This window comes from Chroicocephalus ridibundus, chromosome 3 (assembly GCF_963924245.1).
Source record: "Chroicocephalus ridibundus chromosome 3, bChrRid1.1, whole genome shotgun sequence".
Lineage (NCBI taxonomy): Eukaryota > Metazoa > Chordata > Aves > Charadriiformes > Laridae > Chroicocephalus > Chroicocephalus ridibundus.
In genome coordinates this window covers 27,324,452-27,351,392 of record NC_086286.1, presented here as the reverse complement: position 1 = coordinate 27,351,392, position 26,941 = coordinate 27,324,452, and the positions used below count along the sequence as shown (strand labels likewise).

The 26,941-nt window shown below is 44.6% G+C and overlaps 1 protein-coding gene across 4 annotated transcripts; it reads right to left on the bottom strand.

Annotated features, from left to right (window-relative positions):
- Window positions 1-1,425: 1,425 nt before the first annotated feature.
- RD3 (RD3 regulator of GUCY2D) lies at window positions 1,426-26,284 on the bottom strand. Of its 4 annotated transcripts, none has more exons than XR_010070238.1 (4): window positions 26,082-26,283; window positions 16,228-16,537; window positions 7,395-8,497; window positions 1,426-5,506 (listed from the first exon to the last, which is right to left on the bottom strand). XR_010070238.1 is itself a non-coding variant. In XM_063328518.1 (4 exons), the coding sequence occupies exons 2-3, from the start codon at window positions 16,521-16,523 to the stop codon at window positions 8,200-8,202; spliced, it is 594 nt and encodes a 197-aa protein (XP_063184588.1). In that variant the 5' UTR covers window positions 16,524-16,537; window positions 26,082-26,284; the 3' UTR covers window positions 5,956-7,524; window positions 8,184-8,199. The 4 variants fall into 4 exon arrangements, 3 of the variants coding, with proteins under 3 accessions (XP_063184588.1, XP_063184585.1, XP_063184587.1); XM_063328518.1 differs by lacking the exon at window positions 1,426-5,506 and having other exon boundaries at window positions 5,956-7,524; window positions 8,184-8,497; window positions 26,082-26,284; XM_063328515.1 differs by lacking the exon at window positions 1,426-5,506 and having other exon boundaries at window positions 5,956-8,497.
- Window positions 26,285-26,941: the final 657 nt, after the last annotated feature.

Sequence of the window (26,941 nt, the reverse complement as noted above, 5' to 3'; positions counted from 1 at the left end):
CTGGCCAACAGATTCCAGGGTCCCTAGTGAGCACAGGCCCATACCGCCAGAATAACTGCCCGTACCTTGCTGCCTCAGGAAAGAAGTTAATTTTGTTGACCTTTTCACTAAAGCATAGTTTCTTAATACTGCTTCAGATTACTGTTGTGGCAATTGAACCCGCAGATGTGAAGGTTATGACAGTAAGGTAAGAGATGTAGAGGAATGTGATGAAATACAGATTGAGAAATTTGTATGAAGGAACTGTGAAGCAGCGTGGGATGTCGACCTGATATGCAAATGGATGACAGAGACCCTTGTTACTTGGTCTTAAAAATGCATATCGTGGGGGAAGATGGAGGCTGGAACAATAGAACAATAGAAAAGGTATGAGGTAGGGATGGAGGGAGACTGCTGCTGTCAGAAGTCATGGAGTGGGGCAGAGGTCAGGTGATAAGGAAGGGGCTGCAGAAGCTTACCTGGCTGGACACGTTGAGATTCTTGCTAAAATGCTGAGTAATAGAAGTCTTTCAGATGTGAAACCTACTTCTTTGTGTGTGTGACAGTCTTCCCTGTCACGCCCACTTTCTGTGTCCCTGCACCATTTTCCATTCTGGCAATCATGCAGAATTCAACTGAATTTTTTTTAACAACATAAATTCCAGAAACAGAAGTCACTGGGATGGGAAGGAAGGGAAGGATATATTCTCTGAGCTGCTGCCACCATGCCCATCCTCCTTGGCACCATACTTTCTAAGTATTCTATCCTGTTTACAAGATGATATGCCACAGGCATCAGAACTGATAAGACTTGGTCCCTTGGGATTTGTGCCTGTTGCTCTTTAAGGCCTCGCTACCACAGTAGTCCTGTCTCCTGCTTGTGTGCTGTAGTTAGGCAGGCATAAATGTAAGACGGCTGTGTGGTTTTCATCGGTCCCATGGTGAAGGGTGTTCATTTGGAGCTCCCAGATCTAGGGAGTAATTGTCATGAAGCAGGAAAGGAACTAGGTATTTCTAAAGGTATCTCCACAATTGATGCAACTGGTAGTAGTCTCTAAAGTTACTGGAAGGGGATGGTACACAGTTACTTAAGCTTCTTTTCTTATGCAGGGAAAACAGGGAAAAACCCAAACGTGAAAGAGTGGTTGATGCAAGTAATTAAGTGATTCAGACAGTTCTCATGGGCAATGCAATTCTTTGTTACTCTTGTTTCCTTCATGATTTGCCTGAACTTGACTCCTTTGCCCATGCAAAAATCTACAAGACATCAAGATGAGAAAATACTTATTAAATACCACTTTGTCTTGGAAGTACTTGCCTCCATTGAACTTAAGACATATCATCGTGCACTGGCCTGCAATTTTGATGCTTGTTCAATATTTGAGTATGGTTAAACTTAGGCAAGTTGTGCTGGTTTGATGTACCTGGATTTTTCATGCTGCAGGAATGGAAGAGCGTCCCAGTCATCCTCTGCAGTGAGGAAAACCGAGTGAGCTGTATATGCAGGTGAAAAGCAGGGCTCAGAGAGGCTGAAGTTACTTGGCCAGAAGTCCCCCACTGAACCTGCCCTGGTAGGTCTGGGTGGAAGCCGTGACCACTGGATGGAGCTCTAATATGCTTTATTGTATGTATTAAACCTACTCCTCCTGGTCTTTGCTGTGCACATTTAGAAACAAGTTTACAAAGTTCTGCTCAACTCTCCACCTTGGGAGCTCCACTCTCATTTGGGCACTCCATGAAATGGCCGGATTTTAAGTGGTAGTGGGTCCTTCTGAAGGATATGAGGTCCTGGGCACATCCGAAAATCCTCCAGTCTGCTACTTGGTGATATTCGAAGCTGTAGGGCGATAAGCTTTTGAGAAACTGCTTTTTAAAATTATTGGCAAACACACAGCCTTCTATTTCCATCTCTGGACAAAACGAATCATCAAAATTACTGTCCAGTGCAGAGATCATGATTTATTTGGCTGTTGACGGCAGGTATTTTTTTTCCTGCCTGCACAATTTCGGTCTTAAATTGTGATTCACAAGGAGTGTGAAACATCTGGTGTTTTCTGAGGGGAGAGCAGGACATGGTGCTGAGAGCTCTAAGGGAGCATGTTTTGAGTCTGTTCAAGCAGCATGAAAGAACATCATTAATATCCAGTCTGAGAAATGTATTTTGATCACAGAGACACAATGTTTAAGATGACAACTGTTCTGATACAAGCATGCTGGCTGCTGGTGCTGTCTTCCGATAAGGTGCTAAACATTACAGCTAACATCAGTTGTGTTCATTTTGCTCTCCATTCGTGAGCTGCTCTCTGGGTGACAGTGGTGTGAGAGAAAGGTAGCCGGAGAGTGAGGAATCTGTATTTGCCAGGAGACGCCTGGTTAGAAAGTTGCTGCCTGTTTCTCTGTTAATTAGTGCTGGGAAATCTGCCGGCAGGTGGCATTGCTGTCCAGCTGGACTGTCATGGAAGTATTTTTATTTTTTTTTACCTTTGGACATTGGCTTTGGACTTTCTTATTCTGAAACCCTGTAATTAGCCTGCAAAGGCCTAATTATGTGGTGTTTATGGGGAACACTTGTTACTGCTGTCCTATGAATTTAATCTAGTTTTCGTTCATGTCTTGCTCTTGGCTGTGCTGTGGACAGACGATAGTCTGGTCCTTCTTGTGTGCTGAAGGCAGAACAAAGCCTTTACCTTCTAAGTAGTTGAATGCAACAGGAGCAGGTTGCTGAGAGCCAGTAGGGACCTGGAAGGACCAGGTGTTCTTGCGCCATCCCTACTTGGGGCTGCTGAGTTCTTCAGAAACTGCACCCTGCTCTTCTCCATCTCTGAAATAATATCAGACCTCCAGTGCCAGAATATAGAAAAAAAAATAATAAATAACAATACCTGAGGAGTATTGCACTGTCACTGCTTCATACCACATCTAGTTATTTGAATAGTCTTCAGGCTAAATCAGGTGTAATCTGTTGCTTTAGGCAACCTGGCACTGCAGAGAATAATGTTGGCAAAGGTACTGCACATGGACTGTGACTCTGAGGGCTGAGAGGCCTCTGAGACTCCAGCATTATGATCACTGAACAGGTGTAACAGTAATTACCGGAAGCGTAGAGTATACACAGGTGACCGTAAATCACCACATCTGTGGTGCATCTTGTAGCCCTTTTCCTTGCCTTTCTGTCATGTTTATTAAGACCTGATCCTGCAAAGATTTTCCCTTAGTTTGAGAATATCTTTGTGCAGCAACTGCACAGAAAATACACGGCAGTCATTGGGAGACCTGGGCCTGAGACCGAACTCTCAGGGTCAGCACAGTATCCTTCTGATGTAAGCCAGCTTGTCTGATCATACAAAGGGAACAAGAGGTCCCTTGTGCTGACAGCCCAAAGCACAGACAGCAGTACTAGGGGAAGGCAGGCGCCGAGATTACGATGTCTCTGCCTGGCACGGGTGGGTAGAACTGAGGGATGCTTAATAGCCCTGCCTCTATTGCAGGGCACAACCAAAAATGCTTTAACTTACGCAGTCTAGTGCTTCTCAGAATGCTTTTGGGGCAAAACTACGGTCCTTTATCAGGGAAGTGTAGCAGAACACAGGAATATCAGAATGGCCATCCAGTCAAGGCCTAGCCATCCATAGTCTTCCCCTGGGAGAGGTCTATAGCAATGTTTTGGAGAGGCAATGTAAGCAACAACACAGAGAGATTTGCTTGTCCACAGCTTCTGGCAAGGAGTGGCTTAAGCCCAGTGCTGTAGGCTGCATCCTGACTAGTGTGGTTTACTAACTCTCTGAACTTGTGTAGTCACTTTTTGGAACCACTTGTCTGTCTGACCTCTAGAATGTGCTGAGCCAGGCAATCCATACTTCAGTAATACTTTGTGTGGCAAAAAAAAATTTACTTCCTTTTGTTTAACATATGCATGCTTTAACATATGCAGAAGTGATTGAAAAGTATCTGGAGACAAAAACACCCATTTTGGCTCTTACATCTTATTTCAATGTAAGACGTGCTTGGAAGCATGTTGATGAAGACTTCAGTTCAAGGTTGTATCTGTAAACCACTTAACTTCAGAGAATTTCGGACCTTTGCGCTTGTTTAATCCTGGTTATTTATCACCTTAAATGTTGGGATCTGTTTGTAGAGGTAGCAAGATAGAAGGTAGGTGGCTGCATTTGTAGCCTGTAAGAGAGAGGATGGGGTTGTTTGTTTAGATCAAGTGCCTTTACCATTCTTGCCTTCCTCCTTTGATACATACACAGTGCACAGTAGGGCAGTGGAACAGCTGTTGTGTTTGGCTACATGCAGACAGATTATATTTCAGGAGATCTTTAATTAAAGACAACAAGTACAAAAAAATTGTTTTATATTTCACAGCTTTGCTTTAATTTTCTGAGGTTCTGTGATGAAATGTATAAACAGTGCAATCTCAGCAGACAGGTATTTCCTGTGAAGCTTACTCCAACTCCCCACGGTGTGATAGCTGTCTAAACTATATGCTGATATGGGTGAGGAACCTCACTTCCTGCACACCTTTGCTGGCTACCACAGCCTGTGGGCCAGGCTTGTCTGTAGAAGTCATGGAAGCAGGGCTGCCTAGTCTCTCTCAGATGAGTACTGACTCTGAGGAGTGTTAGCCCCTCGAAGCTAAGCAGTGCACTGAGCTGCTATAGAGGTGTTGCCATTGCATGTTAGAACTTATAGTAAGTCTAGGACTGCTTTTTCTCCAGGTGTAACAATGTCCTTTGGACAGCATAACGCTATCAGCAGTAGGGCAACAGCGATGCTCTGGGCTGATACCAAAACCCTTGCTCAGTTTTGAGAGAATGATTGAGGATTTAGAATGATCCTTATTCACTTGGGTTTTTTATGATGTTGTGCTGCTGTTTCACTTTTTCATCATCTTAAAGAATGAAGACACTGGTCTAGCTCTCAGGAAGGGCTAAGAACAGATCGGAGAGCCTCATCAGGGCTGTGTAGAAATGGGTTTTTTTCTACACTAGAAAATAGTGCAGCCCGGAGGAGCAGAGCTGTAGAGTCAGACAGTTGTCAGTGAGGACCTGATGTTCACACTACGCAAGTTTCATGAGGGTTTACTTCAGATGAGCCTTAGTCCAGCTTTGTGGTCTGTGAGCCAGCTGCAATGGATCACTTGGGTTAGCTTCATCCAAAAGGAGTCTAGTCCGCCCACTGTACCTGCTTAGTGCCATGGACCATAGCACAGTAGGTGGTGACAGTCAGGAGTTGCACACTCCTGATTTTAACTAAAATGCTAATTTAGCCACACAAAATGTGGAATTAGGACAAGGCAAACATGGGTGGGTAGTTGTGCCACATGCTGTGACCAAAGGATCATTTATAGTTCAGTCTACAGCATTCCTAAGAAAAATGAGCACCACAAGGACAGTGCAGCAGTCATGCATCCTAACCACCTCCCCAGCTCTGCTTCAGTACCTGCTGGTGCACACACAATGCAGAAGGTCACAGTCCGTCTCCAAGCAGCCAGCTACAGGCAAACATGATTCTACTGCTATACCTGTAAGAGTAACAGATAGCGTGTAGTAAGTATAGAAACCTTATTAGCTTGGTAGCTGAATATCCCTTTACCAATAGATGCTACTGTGAGCCCAGTGTAACTTGCAGAGGAGGTACAGGGAGAATGATACTGTTTAAAGGTTTTGATACATTTTATTGTGGAAATAGAAATTATAGGTAAATTGAGGCACACCAGCTGTCACAGGCACTGCCACAGCCTGGCCTCCATGACATAATGGCTTTGACCAAAGGTCAGATTTGTCTTCCTTCCTGGCTGTTAAATGAGAATGGTATCTGCTAGCTGGAGGTTGTTAATGAAGGACACAGTATGATCACAGGGTACTGTGATAGTGTGAACACCGTTCAGGTGATTTCCTTGGCTTTGTACATAGGGGTAGGGAACTTAGTTACTCCTGATTCTCCTTAAGAAAGAGTGAGCACATTCAGACATTGCAGTGTAACAAAGAGCTTTATGTCAGTGTGTCAGAATGTCCTGTCTCTCCCAGCAGTCCATCAAATATTGCATCAATACAGTCAATACTGAAGGTGTCAAAATAGAACGTGAGTGCAAATAAAATGATTACAGAGCTGTAGCATGAAACTCATTAACTCATCTCAGCATTCAGTACCATACAGTGGCTTGCAACTATATAAAAAAAAGATGGTTAACTTTTTTCCAAACAAGAATTTTTCTGCAAATTGTGGTGATCCCTTGCTAGAGATCCCACATCTTCTAAACAGCTAAGGCTATGCTAAGTATGTCAAGCCTTTGTTTTTACTTCACATACACAATCACATTACTTCACAAGGACATACAGCTGAAAAACACCAAGCTGATTGTCAGAAAGCTTTAAACTCTCCCTCATTGACCTAGAGTTGAAATAGTCCGTCCCAAACTGGATGCTGTAATTGGAAGCCCTGAGTTTTTGATTAAAAGTGAACTTCTGCTTTCTGTCCCTAGGGGCTTGCTGGCAGCAGAGTTTACCAAGGGACTAGAAACTACAGCCTGGTGCTAATAAGAAAGCCTTGTGTTCAATCTTAGATAGCCCAGAGGGGAGAGAGCGCGAGCCAGAATCCCACTGTCTTAGAGAGCTCTTAAGGGTTTGATCTCGATCTTTGTTTTATGCTGCCCTCCCCCATCCTGGAAGAAACTGCACATTTCTACTCTAGGATGGATTTCATGTGCTGGAATTCTTCCCAGAGTTGGCACAGCTTCAAAGGGTTTTATCTTGGCTGTAGTACCCACATGCTGCTGCAAAGTTCCCCAGGGAAACGAGTTGGAAACGGGCAAAAGAACAACAAAGCTACAGAGTCCTCCAGGAAGCTATGCCCCACTGGGATGATTCCCCAGAAGCCAGTCATCTAGGGAAATCCCTCTCTTCCTTCCCCATCTCCTGTTGGTCACCACAAAGCATCCTAGCCCTTGGCTCTTCTACAGGACCTGTGATTTTCACAGCGTGCCATTCTCTTTCCTTTGCTGGTGAGAGCTCTCGGTACAGATGCTGAGTTAGGGCGCCAGTAGCTTTTCCTCAGTGGCATTTTCCTGTTTCTTCAAGGTCTCAGCAGAGCCATGCTGGCCTACAAGCTACTCAGTTTGCATTAAAGACCCTTTTGTAATAGTATCAACTCACGGGCCAATGGCCTGTGAGAGGGACTGGAAAGCTGTCTTCTGAGCACTCATGAGAAGACTGAGGGAACAAAACTTCACCTACCAGAACCCTTCAGTCACTCAAAGCAGCTGTACAAAGAGCCCTGTAGATGAGTGCCAATTCCCTTCACCGTACCTTCTCTATACATTGATACTGTACTTTGGTACTCTTTCAGGCTTAGCCATAAACAGTCATTTCAGCCCACTGACTTGTTACTGGGATGCAGGGTGGAGCACTTACCTCAGCAACACAGAACACTGAGGACCAAGAACAGCATTTGTCACAGCACTGATGTATCCACCTGTATATCTATACAGCAGGTTGTTAAATTTCTATCTACTCTGCAGGTACAAGGTTCAGGGGGTTCTGCCTGCACAAAAGAGAAAATACCCAAGAAACCTGAGCATGCATAAACTGGTTGCTGTGGAATAACATTGGTCTTCATCTCAAAAAAACTGGGTGTGTTTCTACTCGGGTTGGATTGCCAATTGTCAGCAAAAAGCTGATCAAGAGCAGTGCTGAGGTTACCTGTGAAGTTTCCTGTAGCACTGAGGAAGGTTATTAGTTGGGAAAGGAAGTTCAGTTCCAGATCAGATAGTAGCTTTAACTCGCAGGCCTGATCCTGCAAGCCTTACTCATGTAAGTGGCTGTCTTGCTTTCAGCAAGATTTCTCCAGCCAGCAGCTCTCACTAGCTTGGGCCAAAAGCTTTTATAGGTAACTACATCCAGGCTGGGGCAGGGTGAAAGGAGAAGACAGACATCACAAAACTAATTCATTTTCCACAAGAAAGCAGTAATAAAAATGAGATAGGAGGTAAGCCTTGCCCTTAAGGTTACTGAATAGCTACTAAATTAAAGGAAAGGCTAGCATGGTTGGTAATAAATTGTCACACACCGCGGGCATCAGCAGCCGTTACTATGGACACAGCTTCCAAGAGAGACAGGCAGGAAGAGAGATTTGGAACAAAGAAGAGACAGTAGAGCTAAAAAAGGGTTAACTGGGTTTTTGAAAGATTGATGTCTAAAAACCTTGTTCAGTATAGAGTCAGTAATCCTTGGCATTCCGAAATTCTGGCATGCTCCAAACCCTTCTGGTGGGCTGGGTGCCCCGTTCCACATCCTCAGAGATGGTCTTGATGTCACTGATGAACGGGGAAATCCTGGACCGGGATTTAAACGTTGTTAAGGAGAGGCTGGTTTTGTTCTTTGTGTTCCATTGCCTGGCAAGCTTCTTGGCCTCTTCCTCCTCTTTGATCTTTTCAGCAGCTTCCTGCAGGACAGAGCGGAAAAGCCGGGATACTTCCTGCACTTCTGGTTCATATTCAGCAATGAGTTGCCGGAATCTGAAAGCACAGTCAAGGCACAGCTTTGATTAAAAACATCAAATTAGGGATGGCTGCCAAGTCACTGCTCTAGGCTTGGAAGTTTCACTCTCCTGCAAAATGGGACTCCCTGGACTGAAGGGAACAACAGGGAGGGGCCGTGAAGATATGCTCAAGGTCTCTAAAGTCACAAGCAAGCCAGAGAATGTAAGGAAGCAATGAATCACCGTTTCTTATAAGCACAAGAAATAATAAGGAGCAGCAAACAAAGCTAAAAGGTGGCAAGTTTGAAACTGAAGGAAGTGCTTTTTTCACAGAACACCTATTAAGTCAAAACTTAGTGCTATCAATAGCTTAAGAAACAAAATTATTAGACAAGTTTGTGGAAAATGGCCCCATCACTGCTGATTAAACATGATTGTCCAAATGCAAATCTTTGTTCAAGTAGTCCCTGAACTGCTGCTTTCCAGAAGCTGAGGATAAACCAGGGAAAGTCCCAGTAGACTTCCCCTGTTTCCAGTTCTCATCCCCCATAGCATTACCCAATGTCCACTAGACAAACAAAAATCCTGTAAAACTGTCCTTTGTTATACGTTGGATAGTCTCTCAATATTTAAATTTCAGTGAAGCGCTGTTTCATCCTTCTGTGGCTTTCTGTAAGATAATGGACTGGCTTATCTGAGAACACCTTGATTGGCAGCACGATGCCGTAACTGATTAGACAACTGTGAATTACTCCAGTGCCTTCTCAGCAGAGATTTCAAAATGGGGTTTTTTTGACATATAATTAAGCTAGCTTAACACCAGACAAATGAAGAATTGCCACTGTTTATTTTTCAGGTGAGGAAGATGAGATGCAGAGCAGGATAGTTTTCTCGAAGTCACTGAGTGGGTCACTGGCTGAGCCAAGAAGAGAATGCACCGTTCCTGACACCTTGTTGGGTGATTTGGTCTCCAGTCTGGAGAGTGTGGGATCCACTCCCAAGGCTCACACTCTGGTCACATAGAGATTCTAGTTGTTCTGTAATAGTATGTGTTTATGACAGATGGTAATATGGCTACTCTTCTAATAAATATTCAGTTCTTAACATAGAAATTATATCTACAAGCAGACACAGAGCTAAACTAGTACTTCACCAAAATCCAGGTATTTATACTTAGTGGAAAGTAAAGTGTATAAGGTCTGTAAGCATTTTCATATTTTTCTGCAACAGAACTGAACAAGGATGGAAAACAGTAGGATTGCATTTAAATAAGCCTAATACAGCAGAAGCTGATAGAATAAGATTCTGCCTCTTGTTTTCTTAATAAGCCCTAGGAATGTAACAAATTTAGTGCACTATGGAATTGCACTGCTTAATGGTGTACCAAAAGGTACCCAAGATAATAAGGACAGAAAAAAAACCAGAGATAAAACAAAAGACTCTGTACATGTACGCCTTTTGACTCTTACTGTGGAGTAAGCCTGGTATTGGACATACACCTTAACATCATGCTTTATGCCAGATATTTCAGTGTGCTTCTCTCACAGCAAGTGTTGGCAGCTATGTGTACAGCTGTGGCCACACCAGTACTGCATGCTGAGGAAACTCAGTATCAGCACCAGTCCTTTTCAGGGTCAAGCGAGAGGGGTTTGACACAATACCTACCAAAGCCACCAAGATATTCCTTAAATATTTCAATTGCTTTGGATGAATTCCTAATCTCCTTCCTCCACCCCCTACCACCCTCCCAAAAAACCCTCTAAACTTTGAACATTTGGGTGCAAAAAGCTTCTGAGGCACTGTAGTTCACACTGGTCATAAGTACTTACACAATGATGCTAAACTGAATTGTGCAGGGCCTGTAAGAGCAAGAGACTAGGTCTTGCTGAGGTTTAGCACCTAACAGCAGTAACAGATTTGCTGTATATTGCAAACATCCATTCTCCCTTCTGAGGAGGCACTTCAGTTGCATCATCGAGCCAAAAATACAATTTTCACAATAAATACGCTTTTCGCTTTATCCTAGTCAGAACCAGAGACAGATGAGTCCATCGAAACCTAAGTCTTCGTAACATTATTATTATTATTATACCAGGGAAAGCACCTTCAAAGGACTTTTATTGCAGAGGTGAACTGAATGAGTCATTCCGTTACTTTATCTCCATGTGTATTTTAAAGAGAGATGCTGGCACATTGTATATATCTATCAGTACATCCTCTTCTTTTCTATTGGAAATTGTGCACTCAGAAGGCCTCATCACTGCCTCCAGTTTTAGACATTGTGTGTCATACTGCTGGATTGTGGCTCCAGAGCAGGTGGCAGCGTGTGTCAGGCTGGACCAGTGACTGGCTCTGGGAACAAGAGGGAAAATGGGTGGTACGATGGCAAATTTTCCCCCTGAGCACAGAGCTCTAATGCTAATGCCCTGTGTTGCTAATAACACTCCCAACTCATCTAGCTGAAATAGTTTTCTAAAACCATTGTAGCTTTCCACCTTCACAGCTGTCTGCCTGTTTGCACTCTCCTTAGCTATGGCAGCAAGAATTATTTTGTGAACTCTGCTTTTGCTGTTAAGATTTGCCTCTGACTTTTCAGGACCAACACAAAAACTACTTCCTGTGGATTTGAGCAGGTCTAAGAAACAAAGGGAAAGCAATCCAACAGTCTGTCTGCCAGTCACCCAAAGGCATTCAGGTGGAGAAGGGAAAGGGGGACTCTTCCTCTCCCCCAGCAGGACGAGCTAACTTTGTCCTTTTATTAATGCCCACATAGGTTCAGCACCAGCACATTCGTATAAGGGACAGCCCACATATGCACAACAAAAGGTGTGCGTGCCACAAATATTTCTCAGCAGAAAGGATGGACAGTTTATCAGCGGCTGAGGTCTGGCTAAACCAGTCTGTGTCAGAAAATAGATGATGTTTGCTACAGCCACCTACACATAATTGAAGCCATCTTCCCCAGCTATCAATGAAAGCCAGTTGATGTGCTGGATGATCCAGCAGTCTGCTCTCTGCAACGTATAAAAACAGTAAAACCACTGCAGTCAAGGAATACAGGCTTGTATCCTGCGAAACAAACTCCACACAAAGCTGCTCGGTGGAATCAAGCCCACAAAATTGCACAAAAAGCTCACCTATCTTCTAGCACAGGTGAACGCCCTTACACTTTTGCATGGAATAGTTCAAAACTAGGCCACGGCACAGCTATATCTAGAAATCCCTCAGCAGGGCTTCCTTACTCATCAGAAAAGTATACCTATCTATCTTATTTGTGAAACAAGTTATGATACTACTGGTAGCTAGCCTGTAATATGTTATGCAAGTCACGCAGTCTTAGACGTGACTGTCAACAAAACTCACCTTGAGCCAGCACAGAAGCCTGGGGAGCATGCATATGCACACATAGGGACGAGCACGTCCCCCAGTCCAGGCTGTGTTGTAATCACAGTTCAAACAAATCTGTTCTTTAAATTGTGACCTTTCCGTTTCCTCATACAGCCATTAGATTTTAAGTATCTGGCTGTGCTTGGCTCATGCTGGCACTGCTTTTCTTAAAGCACTGTCACCTGCCTGTTATTCTGTAGGTCCCCAGTTCTATAGGTTTCCTAAGTACAGCCTGAACTTTAAAGACGTTAAATCCAATGCAAGTCCATAGACTTAAACAATATGCTTATAGTTCACTGTATTCCTGAGTGCCTGTCTGAACTGTGACCTCTAAGTAGATTTAGTCATTCAAAGAAAATGTGGGGTGCTTAGTGCTAATAATTAGCTGCTGAGTCCTGAATCTATATTTTGAGCAGGAATTCTGGCTATATTGTAAAGCTATGAACAGCTTTGCTAGAGAAGGCTACTTGACTACCAAAGAACTATAGCATTCACACTAACTGCAACACTCACGTCACCTCACCTCAAACTTAAGCTCATAATTGTAAATAAATCCATTCTGATTTTAGTCATTTGTCTTACATTCAAGCATACTAGGAAGTCCACTTCAGCTATACACAATCCTTAGAAAATTACGGTCCTTAGATGGTGGTATTAATAACATCTCAGATCACCAAAATGCAGGTTTACATTTCTGTATTAAGGTTTTTCCTTGTTTCTCTCTGGGCAGAGAAGGACATAAACTCACTGTTTCACTTTTGCTGAAACCGAAAGAAATGACACAGACTATAACTATCTCTGATTAGACACAAAGCTCTGAGTAAAGATGGCAAAAATGTAGCATTCTGTATTAGCAAGCTACTAGTCTACTCATTCTGTTTAATCGTGGCAGTTAGGTCCTAAGGGCCTCACCAGAATCACTACAATTTCCTTCAAATGGCTCCAGGATTTAATTTTAAATATAGTCAGTGATCTCTAGCCCAGTAACCTAAAGCTAAGTTACACCTGACTACAACAGTTTTATTGGTATGAGGTGAATCAGAGTCTCCAGATATCTGATGATATTTGCAGTGTACTTGAAGCCTTCAGAATTTCAAGAGGCTCAAAGAAAAGTTTCTATTGACCCAAAATACAAAACAGGCAAACTGGATCTGAAAAAAACCCTGCCATTTAAGAAGTGCTCTTTTCCAGCCTCCTCCACATCTGAAGAAACAAATCTATAGAAACTCTGCCTCCCAACAGATGTGACTGTAGCCACAGAAAAAGACAATTTGGGTAACCATTTAGACCTTTGGAGAATAAAGTGGCATCTCTGACAACTCATACAAAAATGTTTTGTTCTGGCTTTGCATCTCACAAAGAAGGAGACCTTGAATGACACAAACAAAACAAACTCTGCAGTCCTGCAAGATGCCTTCCGCTTGTGTTATTTAAGTATTACATGCTTGTTGAGTACAACAAAAAGGACTTCAGCTTTTCAAATGTCTAAGATGGAAAGGGAAGGATGAAGTTTAGTATTTCAGACGCAACCAAGGGTTTCAGTAAGGTACATGCTCTGCATTTGAATTTCCAAATGCAAGCCTGTAGACTCTTTTGGGGGGGATGGAAGTTATTTTTAAAAGTTACTACATATTAGAAAGTCACAGGGTATACAAGAGGCAGTGCAGTGATCTTGTGATTCAAGTACTTCACTGGCAACGTGAAGATTTCAGTTGAATTCCTATTATACTCATCTTCTGCAATTTTGAGGAAGTTTCCATGTTATCTCACTTTCTTAGAGGAGCATTTATCCAACTTAGCTTTTAGTTAGATTGCATGCTCCTTATTTCTCTGTACATTTTCAGGTCCTAGCGTGGCAAGCCCCATTCTTTTTCATTGTTTCCACGTCAGCGATGAAGATTTCTGAACCACAGGGCTCTCAGTTAGAAGGTGGAAAAGAAGAGGGGTCAACTGTTCACATTTCCAACACAAAAAGAAGAGATTATCGAATAAAACTAGTACATGTTAGTTTGAGACATGCAAAATACAGTTTTCTGCAGCAGAGTTGTAGTTCAGATGTGGAGCTCTGCCAAGGGGTGCCACAAATGCTAAAAGTTTACATGAGTTCAAAAAAGAAAAGCAAAACCCCACAACCTGAACAAACTACAGGAAGAAAAATCCCTGTAGGGCAATTATGGAGAGAAGGACCACTTCTGGCTCCAAAAGTCTCCGAGTTACAAGGCACAGTAAGTTGGAGGCTGTATACAACATACTGTAATTGTCCATACTGTTATATTTGCTTGCCTTGTTCTTTCTCTTTTCCTTACACTGATGCTACTGGCCACTGTTTCATACAGAATGCACATCAGGTCAAACAGACCTTTAACCCAATCCAATTCTGCCATTTTTGTGGCTATGACATTCCCTTCTCAATCATGGAATTGAACCAACAAAGGTTATGCAACCCTCATTTTTTTAATGTGGCTCCGCTAACCATGCAAACTGCATAGTATGGAACAAACAAAAACATGCCACTTCTTGAATCATACTTTAATACGATTTTTGATAGCCTGTAATAGCAATTTATAAGAGGATTTTTAAGAGGATGGTTTTATCTTTTTTCAGTTATGCCCACATGGAGCTCACCAATGTTGCTGAGTATGTTTACCTACTGTCAACAGTATGCTGAATCCTGAACAGTGAACAACCACTACAAGCTGCACTGAAATCACGCATCTTGCATAATCTCAGTTTAAAAAAAAAAAAAAAAGCAGAGCAGCAGCAGCAAGTTGCATATGGCTCAGAGGCTTAATACTCTGTTCTGAAGGAGTTGATGAACCTTGGGGCCTCCCAGCTCCAGCGACTGAAGCCTGCTCTCATGGAAATAACCTATTTGCCAGACGAGCCTTGCTCAGTGGCCCTGGGGATGGTGAAAATAACTCTGAACCCCAAGGGGTTTGTAGTGGCTTGTTTACAGCATAGCTCGGAGTTACACAAATACAAGGCAGGTGCCGTTTCCAGCAAACTTTCACTGGAGAGACGTTGGCCACTGACCGATCACAAATCCCTGATTCTGCCACCATGGCAACATCCACAAAACCCAAAGCCCTGTGCCAGCTTGCTTCCAAGGTTCAGCCCCAGGCAAGATGGGAGCTAGAGAGGTAGCTTTGGCATCCTTTCCTGGCCACCCCCACTGTAAGACAGAGGACCAGCTATTTCCAGCCCTCTTACGGTTGTAGTTGAAGAGCTGTAGATTCAGTTGTTCAAGGGAAAGCAGGTGCCAGCATATGCAGTGAGGGACTGCAGGGTGCTGAGCACCCCATTGCATATGGCCTGCCCAGACTGTCTTCTTTCTAATCCCAGGTGAAGAACACGTTGGAACAGAGGAAGTGGATTATAAAGTCCTGTTTCGCAATTTTGCTTTGGCTAAGGTGGACTTCAGAGTCACTACTGCTTACTTGCACTGTGCTAAGTGAGAGGGTTTAACATAGAAGAGCCCCCTTCCTCCTCAAAGGAAGAGTCACCTCCCTCCCTTCCAGTTTGGACGCTACAGCAGGCTTCGATCTATTTCTGAAGGCATTCTCACAGAAGGTTACTCAACTGGCAAGCAGCAACCCTATGTCTAGCACTTGAAAGGCTCAAACACAAGTCCAAGAGGCTATATCTACATTTACACTGCAGAGGGCAGAAGCAGCTGTTCAAGCCAACTGCATGCCCTACCTGCATCCTGCTCCATGTCAAGGCTGTGGAGGGAAGACAGGGGAGGGAGAATTTCTCTGGGAATATGTGGCTCACAGGCTAAAAAAAATAAAATAGTACCTTTTGGCTAGTCTGGACACTGGGAACGAGTGCCTCAATAGACCTGCTGCACAGCTTAAATCAAGGAAGGAAGGCTCCTATGAGAGCGGATAAACAGCAAAGCAAGTTGTTCAGAGGCTATGCAGTTTCCACCCTTTGAGATATTCAAGAATGGATAGGACAAGACCCTGAGCAACCTGATCTAACTTTGAAGTTGGCCTTATTCTGAGTAGGAGGTTGAAGTATGTACCAGAGGTCCTTTTAAACCTCAATTATTCTCAGATTCTAAAGACTGAAGCAAAAGCATCACTACTGAAATGTTAAATGTTAATCAGGCAAGATAAAGCTTCTCTGGCTGCTCAGAAGCATAAAGTACTCAAGCCAGTCTCAGAGGAAAAAGCCATTTAGTAACTTTTTGGAGGAAATGATACCATGTTAAACTGACTTATAACAGTAGATTTCCTTTCTTCCACAAAGACACCGTCCCATGACTTATGATACAGGATGCCAAGTTTTTGTTCTGTTGATCGTAACAACTCTCGTTCCTTCCTCACATGTCACAGAGAGGGGGAAAGGTCTGTATCATCCCATCTTTTACTGTACCTGAGTATGACAGGCCCACAGTAGGAAGGATGTATTTTGGTACACATATCCTCCAGCTGCAGCCGTTCTCCTGGGCTGATATCATAGCTCTGCTTTGGATAGCTGACCAGCCAGCCGTAGTCCACCCCAGTCTTGATCTTGCGATACTCATTCTCCCGCTCTCGCTGCTGCTTCTCTGCCTGCTTGGTCTGCCAGCTCAGCTCCATCATTAGCGTCTCAACCACCATTTCTGTGGGGTTCCTCTGGGAAATGCGGTTTGGGGGCTCATTCCACCTGAACCAGGATGCCAGTGACATAGTGCTCTGTGTATCTTCATTGGGAGTGGGGTGGAGGAAGGGAGGGAGAGAAAAAGAACAGTGCCATCATCAACACACCTCGGCTGAGAACATTCTCCCCCACACATCCCTCGAGTCTGTTCTTCACCTAAAAGTGTTACCAGTTTACCCACTTAGAACTAATTGGTGCTGAGCACCTTGAGAAATCTCATCCATACCAGCCAACTTGCACAGAGGGTGAGACAAAGGGTGAAGAGGCACAGTTTCCCTCGAACTTCCAGTCACGATGTAATTAAAATGACAGTCACAGTTCTTATGTCTGAAGCCAAGTTATAAGGATACCTTGCTCCCTCCAGGTTAGGCAGCGGAAGCGTTCTCCTGCCCACACGGAAGAGCTCGGGATAGGGATCACCTGCCTGAACCGTCATGGGAGGGCATGACCTTGTAGCACCCTACATGCAAAAACTCAGCACATGGAGTCAAACTATTCCTGGGAGCCACATGCTAGCCAGCAGGGGATCCTCAGGGGGGAGGGCAGGATAGGTGACCTGGGTAGGTTTGCTGCTGCTGTAATACAAGTGGTAGAACTCATCCATAGCTAGGTAGTACTGGCAGGAGCAACAGTGACATAAACTACAAGGCCAGGCAGAGCTTTAATCATTATTTAGCAAAAGCGTTGTTGCACGCAGAAGAGGCTATACCATCTTCCACAAGCTGAAGTCCAACTATCAGCTATGCTGGAAGAGCACACTTTAGGAACTACCACCAGCACCAAGGGAACTGAGGCTGAGCTGAGGGAAGTGACAGCATACCAAGGTTCAAACTGTTATTACTTCTAAGTGAGAGGTTTCTGCTGCTGGGGAGTTACCCAGCACTTAGAAGGCAGAACAAACTGCACCAATCAGCCCGCAAAAGATGGAATTAACTCCCCACCCAGCCAGTCCCTTCACGTATTCACATCAAGAAGACAATGCTTGGAACAAAGTTATTAACTATTATATTCGTATTTAAACACAATGGAGTCCAAAGCAGGCACTAGGGACCTGAACAGGAGCAAAACAGCATCTGTTTCTTCACAGAACACAGTTACGTGCCTTGTTGCTCCCTTCCATTAGCCCCCAGGGAGAAGGGGTGGCACAAATAATGGTTGCAGCTGGGATTACCAAAAGGCTACTCCTGGCAGCAGTCCAATCAGGACATGGCGTCAAAAGTTAACATGAGGGCAATGGATTAAAGAGCCTGATTCTGCAGGGCCTGAGCAAACCCTCACTACTGAGACACAGACATAAAAGGGAGAAAAATATGCTTTTGATTTAAGCTGCCATATTGGGGCTGAGAGCCTTTAGTGACAACACAAATCACAAGCAGCTCGTAATTGCCCGGTGCTCCCACTGGAGCTGAGAGTCACAAGCTCCCAGACTCCCTAGAAGAGCAATGGTCAACAGGATTGTGCCTGCAGGCCTAGAAAACCGCCACCATCTGCACCAGGTGAGAAGGGTGCTTCATCTGCTTTCGTGCCTTTATCACTTGCCGTAATGTAGCCTTGTTCTCTTTCAGAAATGTTCATATTATGTAAATATGTCACACCATTAAATGAAAATGCTCCAAAAACCTGAATAGTATGTACAGTGTCCCAAGTCTGAAGCAATTTCAGGGTCTAATGCTTAGGCTTTTCCAGAATCAGGAAGTTTGCCAAACTGCATAAAAGGACTAGTTTCCCTAGTCCCATATCTTACCTCTCCCAGCAAGAAATACCAGTTTCTTTAGAAGTAAGACATAAAAGCGCTAAAAACTTCCACAGGACACAGATCTAGCTACCTAGGTGAGTAAGGCCACAGGTACTCTTCTGAGACTGTATAAACATTAGCACCTTTGCTAGTTTACAGTGCTTTATACATGAGACATCACTGTAGTGATTGTTTTTGCTCCAGAGTATCAGCTCTGATTATCCTTATGATAGCAGCCATAGCAGCTGCTGGAAGTAATCTCACTCCTATCTCATTTCTGAGCTCTGAAGGAGAAGGAGCAGCAGGTCCTTACATTTGCCTTCATCAGCAGGGTGACTCCAGCTAACAGCTCTCAAATCACCACACAGCGTTTTGGCTGCCTGCGGCTGACTTACTTGCCCAAGGCATGTGAATGAACGCGGGCTGGAATTGATGTGCTGACAGCTTCAACTCCACAATCCCACCATCCTAACACGTACCTGGATCTTGCTACATGGTAGCCTCCGCTCACCATTCCGCATTATTAAGGATGAAAATCCTTAAAATTTAAGACCTTTTCCTTGGTCTTATTACCCCTTATGTATCACACAGGGGAACCCTCTATTAGCAACAGCGAGCAGCTACAGACTAGTGCTGTTACAAAAGATTCAAGTCTCCTGTTTCTTTTCAGCTTATGTGACAAGAGCAGTTTTTCATAAGCTTTTACAGGTATCTGACCAATTAAGGTATCATTATTTCCATTTGCACCTTCACTGGACAAAGGTGAGCATGCCCTTTTGTATTTTACCAGCAAAGGGTTGGTTTACTTTGCTTTTATTCTGGCTATCACCTGGTCTCACGTTGGTTTAACTCTGCTGACTACAGTGGTGTTAGGGGTAAATCAGTATAACTATGAAGCTGAGGAATATCCTTCCAGCTCTTCCTAGCTCACCAGCTCTTTCATTAGAAGAGGAGCAAGATAGGAATTTAGTGGTCAAAACTGGGAAAGACAGCAAGCAGACCTGCGCTCTGATTTTACCTGCCCTGGCTTTCACACATTCCTGAGCTGTTCTTACTGCCTTTATGTTTTTATCTCGCAGGTCTCCCTCAAAGCAAGTAGTTCCGCATGAGGAGAACCATTTTACCTAGCACTGGTACTGCAGGGGACAATCAGTTAGAAAAATATTTTTGATACCCTGTCAGAGCAAAGCCTGCTGAACCTGAGCTTTGCCCTGTCCCAGAGCTTTCATAAAACACCGGTAACAGGCAGATTTGGTTTTGATATGGGAACATGGACACCAGTGACTTTGAATAGGGCTTCCACTTGTCTCCCATACATTACTTGAAAAATCTGCTTCCACATCAGAAGCGTATAAAGTAAAGAAAGCACCTCATATGCAGTTTAAATGGCCTGGTTTGAAATGAAGGAAAATCCTATCCAAGCATTTCATGCATACTGGCAGCTTGTGCTGGCCGTTCCTAAGGGAGTCTTGTTTGTATGAGATTGTTTCCTTCCCCATCTCTCATCCATCATCCCTTCCTTTTGAGAGTTGGAAACTGGCCATCTCTATTTAGCAGGCTTGACAAGCCACCACTCTTCCCACTACTGGTCTTTGCAGCCTGCAGAAGATACTGTGGACTCCATTAATTGTAGCTGCTGTTTTTAATTTAAAGTCCATATGCAGGCTAATCATTAAATGACTCAAAATGGCTTTCCTATTAGGAAAGACTCAAAGGACTCTTGGCAGGATGTGGGCAACTAAAGGAAGGCAAAAGTTTCAGCCTGACCTTCTTATTGGGCAAAAGGACAAATTTACACTTTGCAAGCATCCACATTAAAATAATTAAAAGAAAGAGACACTGCTCGATCTGAGTCTGTTGTGTTGTACAATTAGTTCATTTTCTGATTCCTTGTAAGAGGCTATCCTGGGAGCTGACATAATCCAGTTGATGAACTACTCTGGTGTTATTCAGGCAAAATTTCAGAGTGGTTTATGCAAGTTCCACTCCAGAAACAGGCCTGGGTTTCAAGACTTTTGCCTCATTGACCCCTAGACCTTTGTCTAGAAGACAAACCTTCCCCTCACTCTGTTGATTGCAAGTCTGACCAACCACCTCACAGAGTTTTAAGCATACATTTACATTAGCTATGTTAAAGTCTGGAATAACTTGCTATCTCTCTCTCACACAGCCTCTGAGGGGGTTCTTCAATTTTTAGTGAGTGTTAGTAAGTCCCTCTGAGACTTCTTCACGTAAAAGTTTCCTGTTAGCTTTAGTTCTAAAGAAGCTTTTTGCCTCTCTCCAAATCTTTTTTATTCTCCACGTTGTCAGCAATTCCTGCATTTTTCTCCTTCTCACATACTTTACAGCTTTCTTCATTGTTTTCTCATGGCATGTTCCATACAATTTTACCTCATTTTCCACTTTTTTTACCTTCTCCCATATTTCCCCATGTGATTTCTTCTTCCTTCAGAGAATGCACCAAAGAATCATCAGAAATATCGAAGTCCACATGCCTTATTTGTTTTTTACCTTCCTAAAACAGGCTTTCAGTCTTTCCTAGCTCATACTAACAAAGGGAGTATGTTTCTGTAGCTTGCTCTCTGGCTGTTCTTTGGCCAGCTGGAGGCTGTTCATGTAACCTGACAGACATCAGTCTCCTTCAGGCTCTTGCAGGCGAGATCATCACTTGCTAAGACTTGCTACAGCAGGGCTGCTTTCTGGTAAACCATGAGTCAATCAGCAGGACCTGTTTGCCTTGTAGAAGATGAACTTCTGAGAATAAAAAATTCCCTTTCCGTTGATCCTTTTCCTGGTTCCCAGCTTCCAACACCCTCTAGGACAGGAAAGGAGTAGGCAGAGGGTGGAAAACGTGCATTTGTGCAAAGGAAAAAAAAAAAAGGCGAATACATCTGGACTATCTGGACTCTCTATAAACACATGTCCTCAGTTTGACAAGTCTCCTGTGGTTTGCCTTTGCCTTCATAGTGTGTCAATCCAGGAGTACTACTGACAGATTCTCAGTAGTCCTAGTGGTATGGTAGTTGTGTCAGAGCAGAAGGAGAAAAGTCTTAAGGGACTGGACAAGTAGGAACCTAATACAGCGTCCAGTGATGTCAATGGAGATGTTGTCACTCAACTAACTATAAATACAGTCCCAGAAAATCCACTGTCATCCAGGCAAAGCATACTGACAAACTGGGCTGAGGAGCTGGGAAATGTCCTCCCTCCCTTCTTGTGGGTGGTAGTTCCTTACTACTACAGTCAGAGAGCAGAGAGACAGAATTTGTTCATGCACGATACCAATTCAACCTTTTTCCACACATGCCAGATTAGAGGGTAACAAATAAGGAAAATTATTTCTAGAAGAAGTGGGACAAGCCCCATCCCCAAGTCATACTGATAATCGTACTTTTTAAAAGACACGTAGTCATGGGAAAAACAAATAATGTGAAACTGCGAGCATATTAAATTTTTTTATTCATTTATTTGCTTCTTTAGTAAAGTTTGGATTACATTATTCAGAAAAGTACGGTCTCTTTTGGGTAGCAAAGGGCATCTAAGTATCTCCCTTGACTGCAACTCATTGTTAGATTAAAGCTGGTTTGGCAACACCCATCCCTGAAGTCTGTATGTGCTCACTGATGGACTTTTAACCAGCTTCTCAGGCAGAATTTGTGGCCATGGCTATGCTGCTAGCTATACCTGAATGAAGTAGGGTAAGTAGCGACAGCATCATAGATGAACCCCAAATTCTGTTTCTCCTGTGATAAAGATATTTTAATTTTGTTACAAACAAAGAATCTTAGCAAGTTCTAATGAAGAAACTGCTGACAACACCTTCTCAATTTTATTTATATAGTCCACCATACCTTTGTAAAAGAATCCCTGTTCTCTGTTCTTCACCACTTTTCTGCTGTTACTTACCATTATCCTCTCCATACAAAGACTTTTGCCTTACTGGGGCCCAAAGAACCCTACTTCCTATCTGTCTGAAATCTCCCTCCTTGTTTAGTGACATGGAAAGCTATGGTATTTACAGCTACTTGCCGTGGAAATTATCATAACCTCAGACATCTATCTCCTAAAACTGCTATGAGGCAAATAATGCTGAGAAAGCAGTAGATAGAGCTTTTCAATCAAGAAACTTAAAAGCAATGCAAATATCATGATATTACTACAGCAGCATTCCTCACTCTAACCTGCAGAATAAAGAGAGAGCACTCTTGGGGACACTCAGAGTCTGTGGGGACACCACAGCAGAGAACCTGTGTTTCACTTTATGAGTGTACTGATTCTCTTGTGATGGACACAAGCTATTTCTGGACAAAAAAAAATAAATTGTGGTGGTTGAAATACATCCAGGGACATAACCCTGTTGCAAGTAGCAAAGAGTTTTGAATAACAGAAGTATAGGGGACCAAGCCAACGCTTTAAATTAAACGTTATTTATTGTCAAGTCATCATGGCTGCAGGTATTTAAGGACAGCAAAAAGAGCGGTGTCTAAGAGTGAGCTAACTGTGACAGGGCACTGTGGCACCCAGCAGGCCCTCGCATGCCAGGTAATGCCTGTCTGCCCCTAGCAGGGCAGCGCTCATGGTCTGACCAGCCTGCCGCAGGCTGACAGCTCCTGCTGCTGCCCGACTCTGCTTCTGAATGACAAGCGCTCTCAAAAGTGCGTGAGAACCGTGCTGCCGTTTGGCATACAGTCTAATTTCCATATTAGCTTTTCTCCAGCAGACTTTGCATTCTCAGCATTATAGAAACAGGCTGGCTGGCTCTTCCTCTGGTGTAATTGCCACAGAGAGTCACAAGTCACTTAGGCCATTTGTGAATGTGCACGACTGTAAAAATCACCACTAGGCAGCATAACAGAAGGACAGTCAGAGCACATCACAAGGTGCTGCAATACAAAAGAGGAACAAAAGTGGTACCAATTCTACCAAAGGAAAGCTTGAGTGGCCTTCTGAAAATACCATGACGATTATGATATACATGGGTATGGCACATTTTGAGGGCTACTAGCCCTCAAAAGATTTTTTTTGTAATGGAACTCTTTAAAATTGAGAACACTCGAAAAACACTGCTCTTACCTCCCCAGCATTTGTGTAGTTTCTAATACATTCTTAGAGCTTCAATCTTTCAGAAAGCAAGTCTATCTAATGCATTTTACATCCACACTTTGATTGCAAGAAGTATAAGGAAAAATGGATTCAGCATGAACTGGGCTCCAAGCTCAGGTATGAACGAGAAAGGTATTTTTCAAGCACTAGCCAAAACATGAGGAGAAAAGGTAGCTGATCTAACTGGTACAGCTTCATGATCTACAGTACAGCTGCACTAATAAAAAACAGATTTGCCTCACTGAAATAAATAAAAGAGCTGTGTTGATTAACTCCAGATGAAAATCCAGTCTACAGATCTTAAAAAGTGAAGGAAGGGCCCAATAGCCTAGAGCTCTTCTAATGGCTAGGACTCTAGAGAAGATAATCTTTGTGTTATCTGCAGAACCAAAAGGGTGGGTGTTGCTCAAATCTGCTTATGAAGCAGAGTAGCATTTTACAGTTTGTCTACTTATCAGAGCAAATGAGTTCCATCTGCTGAGAAACAGGACTATTTTCATGCCAAATTCCCACTCATGCTTTAAACAACATTTTCTAATGGCAACCATAAAAACACTGTATTGTATACAACTTCTACTGGACTATTACCTAAACCTACTGAAGCCAGGAAGTTAAAACACACTGATTTGCTTTGTTTGCCTATCTTGTTAGTAAAACTTCTTATATTTTTCTCAGATATGGCTATCTTGCTGTGGTAGATCAAACACACCTTCAATTCTGTATCTTTCTTTGATCTCTGCAGACTACGAAGACATGTTTCCAGTCAGGACAGAGGGACATAAAGTATTCTTCACCATTCATTTAGCCACGTAAATGAGAGTTCAGAAGGTAACACAGACACATAGCTTTCCTGTTATTAAAAATACTCAAACCACAAAAAAAGTATTGCTGCAATAAAGCAGCAATAACATCTGATGGAAGGCTCCAACACAAAAGACTTGCAAAGTTAAAACTCTCAGAGATCCCCAGCTCGTCTTTCTCTATTCTACTGTCATTGTAAGTACACAACATTATTAAAGGGGCAGAAATGTCATAAAATGGTGTTTCTAACACTGTCATTCACTGCAGATACTTATAGATATAGAATTATATAAAGTAAGAGCTTGAAACTCAGACCCAAAAGCGTATTTCACCAGTTGTGAGGTCCACTGAAGTTTGTTCATTTTATGTTGTGGCGTAGACCAGACTAGTGCTGTGAAAATGGGTGGGCGAGATGTGCATTCTCCATCCAGATAGAGGACTGATTCTGCTGTGAAAACAGGAGTAACTCATTGCATCATAAGGTGAGAATGTATCTTAACAGACGCCTGTACATTTCTATTCAGTACTGAACCTTAGTTACAGACTCTATCAGAAAGAATATTTACTGGACGTCCTCAAAGTCTCACTCTGTCTCAATTCACTACAGAGCTATTAACCTACGTGGGAGTCTTCCCTGTACTGGAGAACAGTAAGACCAGTGTAGAAGTTTGGTCCTTGTGACAGGAGTTATTTAAAAATACACATTGCTTTAAAATTAGCACCCAAAAGAAGGATGCTAACAGTTTGAAAACTTAAGCCCCTGTTTGGAGATACTACATACAGCATCAGAAGCAACTGGCAGAGCTCTGGGAAAGCTCACGCTTCTCTCCTGCAATAGCTGTATGACCCACCTGCAGCCCATCCACAGAGAGCAGCCATACAAGCAGTGAAGAGAGCTGTCTCGAGACAGACTTTAATTAATGTGTTAGCATTAAGAGATGTACAGTGTAGTCTGTTCTCAGTTACACTGCCATGATTCCAAAGCTATCTGACTGACCTTAGCAGTTACTACGCATTGGACTTCCACACTGAAGACACTTAGCAGGGCAGGTGTCTAATTTGAGAGATCTTAAGCAAGAGTGGCATAAGCGTAAGGCAGCATAAACCATCCTTTCCTCCCTGACTGTCTGTTCTTTACGTAACCCGTTACCCATGGCTAATCCACGCACGCAGCCCTGCCATGTCGTGCCCGAGCCCAGCCTGGGAGAGCCGCCGGAGCACCCCGGCCCCCTTCCCTGCCCACCCATCCCACCTCACCTTTGGAAGCAGCCGCTCCCGCTTGCTCGTGCGGACAGATGGACCCGGAGTGAGGGAAGAGGCTACCAGGGAGAGGAGGTGGCTCGGAGTCAAGCCCTCTAAACTGGCATAGCGAGCTTAAACCCACGCTGGGGTACGGATTAGCCCTGGTGACGAGGGATAACAGCTGGGCTTACAGCAGGGCTTTTGAGCTATTAGGGCTCGGTCCAGTACCTCCAGAAGATACAGCTACCCGCCAAAACGCTGACACCTCTCGACTTTGACAAACTTTAAACCTGGCAGATTTAAAAATCCCTCCGAAACCCGAGAACTTGGAGGGGTTCTCTAACCTGCAGCTGAGACGATACTTTGAAGAAACGAACGTAATTCACACAATTCGGACTTTGCCAAGCCGCTGAAGGAGGGCCGGTGTCCCGCCGCCCTCGCCCTCGCCCCCTCCCCTCCCAGCCGCCGCCCGTCCCAGCCCCGCGCCTCACGGCTCCAACGGCGGCCGCCGCTCCCTCACGGCAGCCCCTCGGGCCGGGCAGCGATAACCACACACGCCGAAACTGCGAAACCCCCGCCCCGGGCTCTCGGCGGCAGGGGCCGGGACACACAGCGGTCCCCTCCGCTCGGCACCACCTCCGTCCCGCCGGGCGCCCCACGGCCGCAGCACCCCAGCCCGCCGCCGGCGGTGTCCCCTCCTCCTTACCGCGGCCACCCGCGCCCGTCCCGCCGCCGACGCTGAGGCGAGCGGCCGCTGGCCGCGCCGGGGTAGCGCCGCCTCGACGCCGGCCCCTTCGCCGAAGTTGAGCGGAGCCGACGCCGGCCGCCCGCTGCCGCCAGCTTCAGGCGGGCGGAGGCGCGCCCGCCGCTCCCCCTCCCCAGCCGCCGGCTGCCGCTGTTGCCATAGCGACTACGCTAAACCCTTTCGGCCCCGGAGGCGGCGCGCTCCGATCGGACCCGGCACCAGGCCCCGCCACGGCGCCGACACCTGCCCCCCCCCCCCCCCCGCCCCGACTTACCTCTATAGATTAAATGTGTACCGAAAAATAACGGCACATCTTTTTAAATTTATAAATCGCCAGGGCGTTCAGTAATAGCTACAGTTGGGCGAGGGGCTTCAGTCACAGAAGCCACGTAGGTTTCGACTGGGTTTGGAGGGGCGAAGAAGGCCGAGGAGCTGGAAAGGCATGGGGGAGGCAAGGAGGAGGAGGAGGAGGAGGGAGAGCTGTGCTGTTGCAAAGGTGAGGGACAGGCAGTGCCGGGGTAGCACTTTGTCTGGGCTGTATTTCATCTGGGGATTAAGCACGTTCTTGTAGAAGGGGTCCATCCGGGCCCACGAGGCTGTGAGAATGTGTGTGGATTTTGGAAATCCTGAGAAGTGATTTGTGTTTAGTAAGAGGTCTGTGAGGAGAGTTGTGTTTAGTGAGAGGTCAGCGAGGTGAAAAGGAGTGAAAACCGGCCTGGAGACAGCCTGAGAGACAGGCGGTTACCCGGGCGGTGGGCGGTGAGGGAGCAGGCCCCGCGCCTCGGCTCGGGGGACAGGGCCGTGCTCGTGGTCCCAGCCAC

Bases quoted from the DNA above. Each gene is read 5' to 3' on its own strand.
- RD3 (XM_063328518.1), bottom strand. From the start codon at position 16,523: ATGTCACTGGCATCCTGGTTCAGGTGGAATGAGCCCCCAAACCGCATT. The intron at 8,498-16,227 runs GTACAGTAAAAG...CTGTGCTTTCAG, and splicing joins TGTGGGCCTGTCATACTCAG to ATTCCGGCAACTCATTGCTG.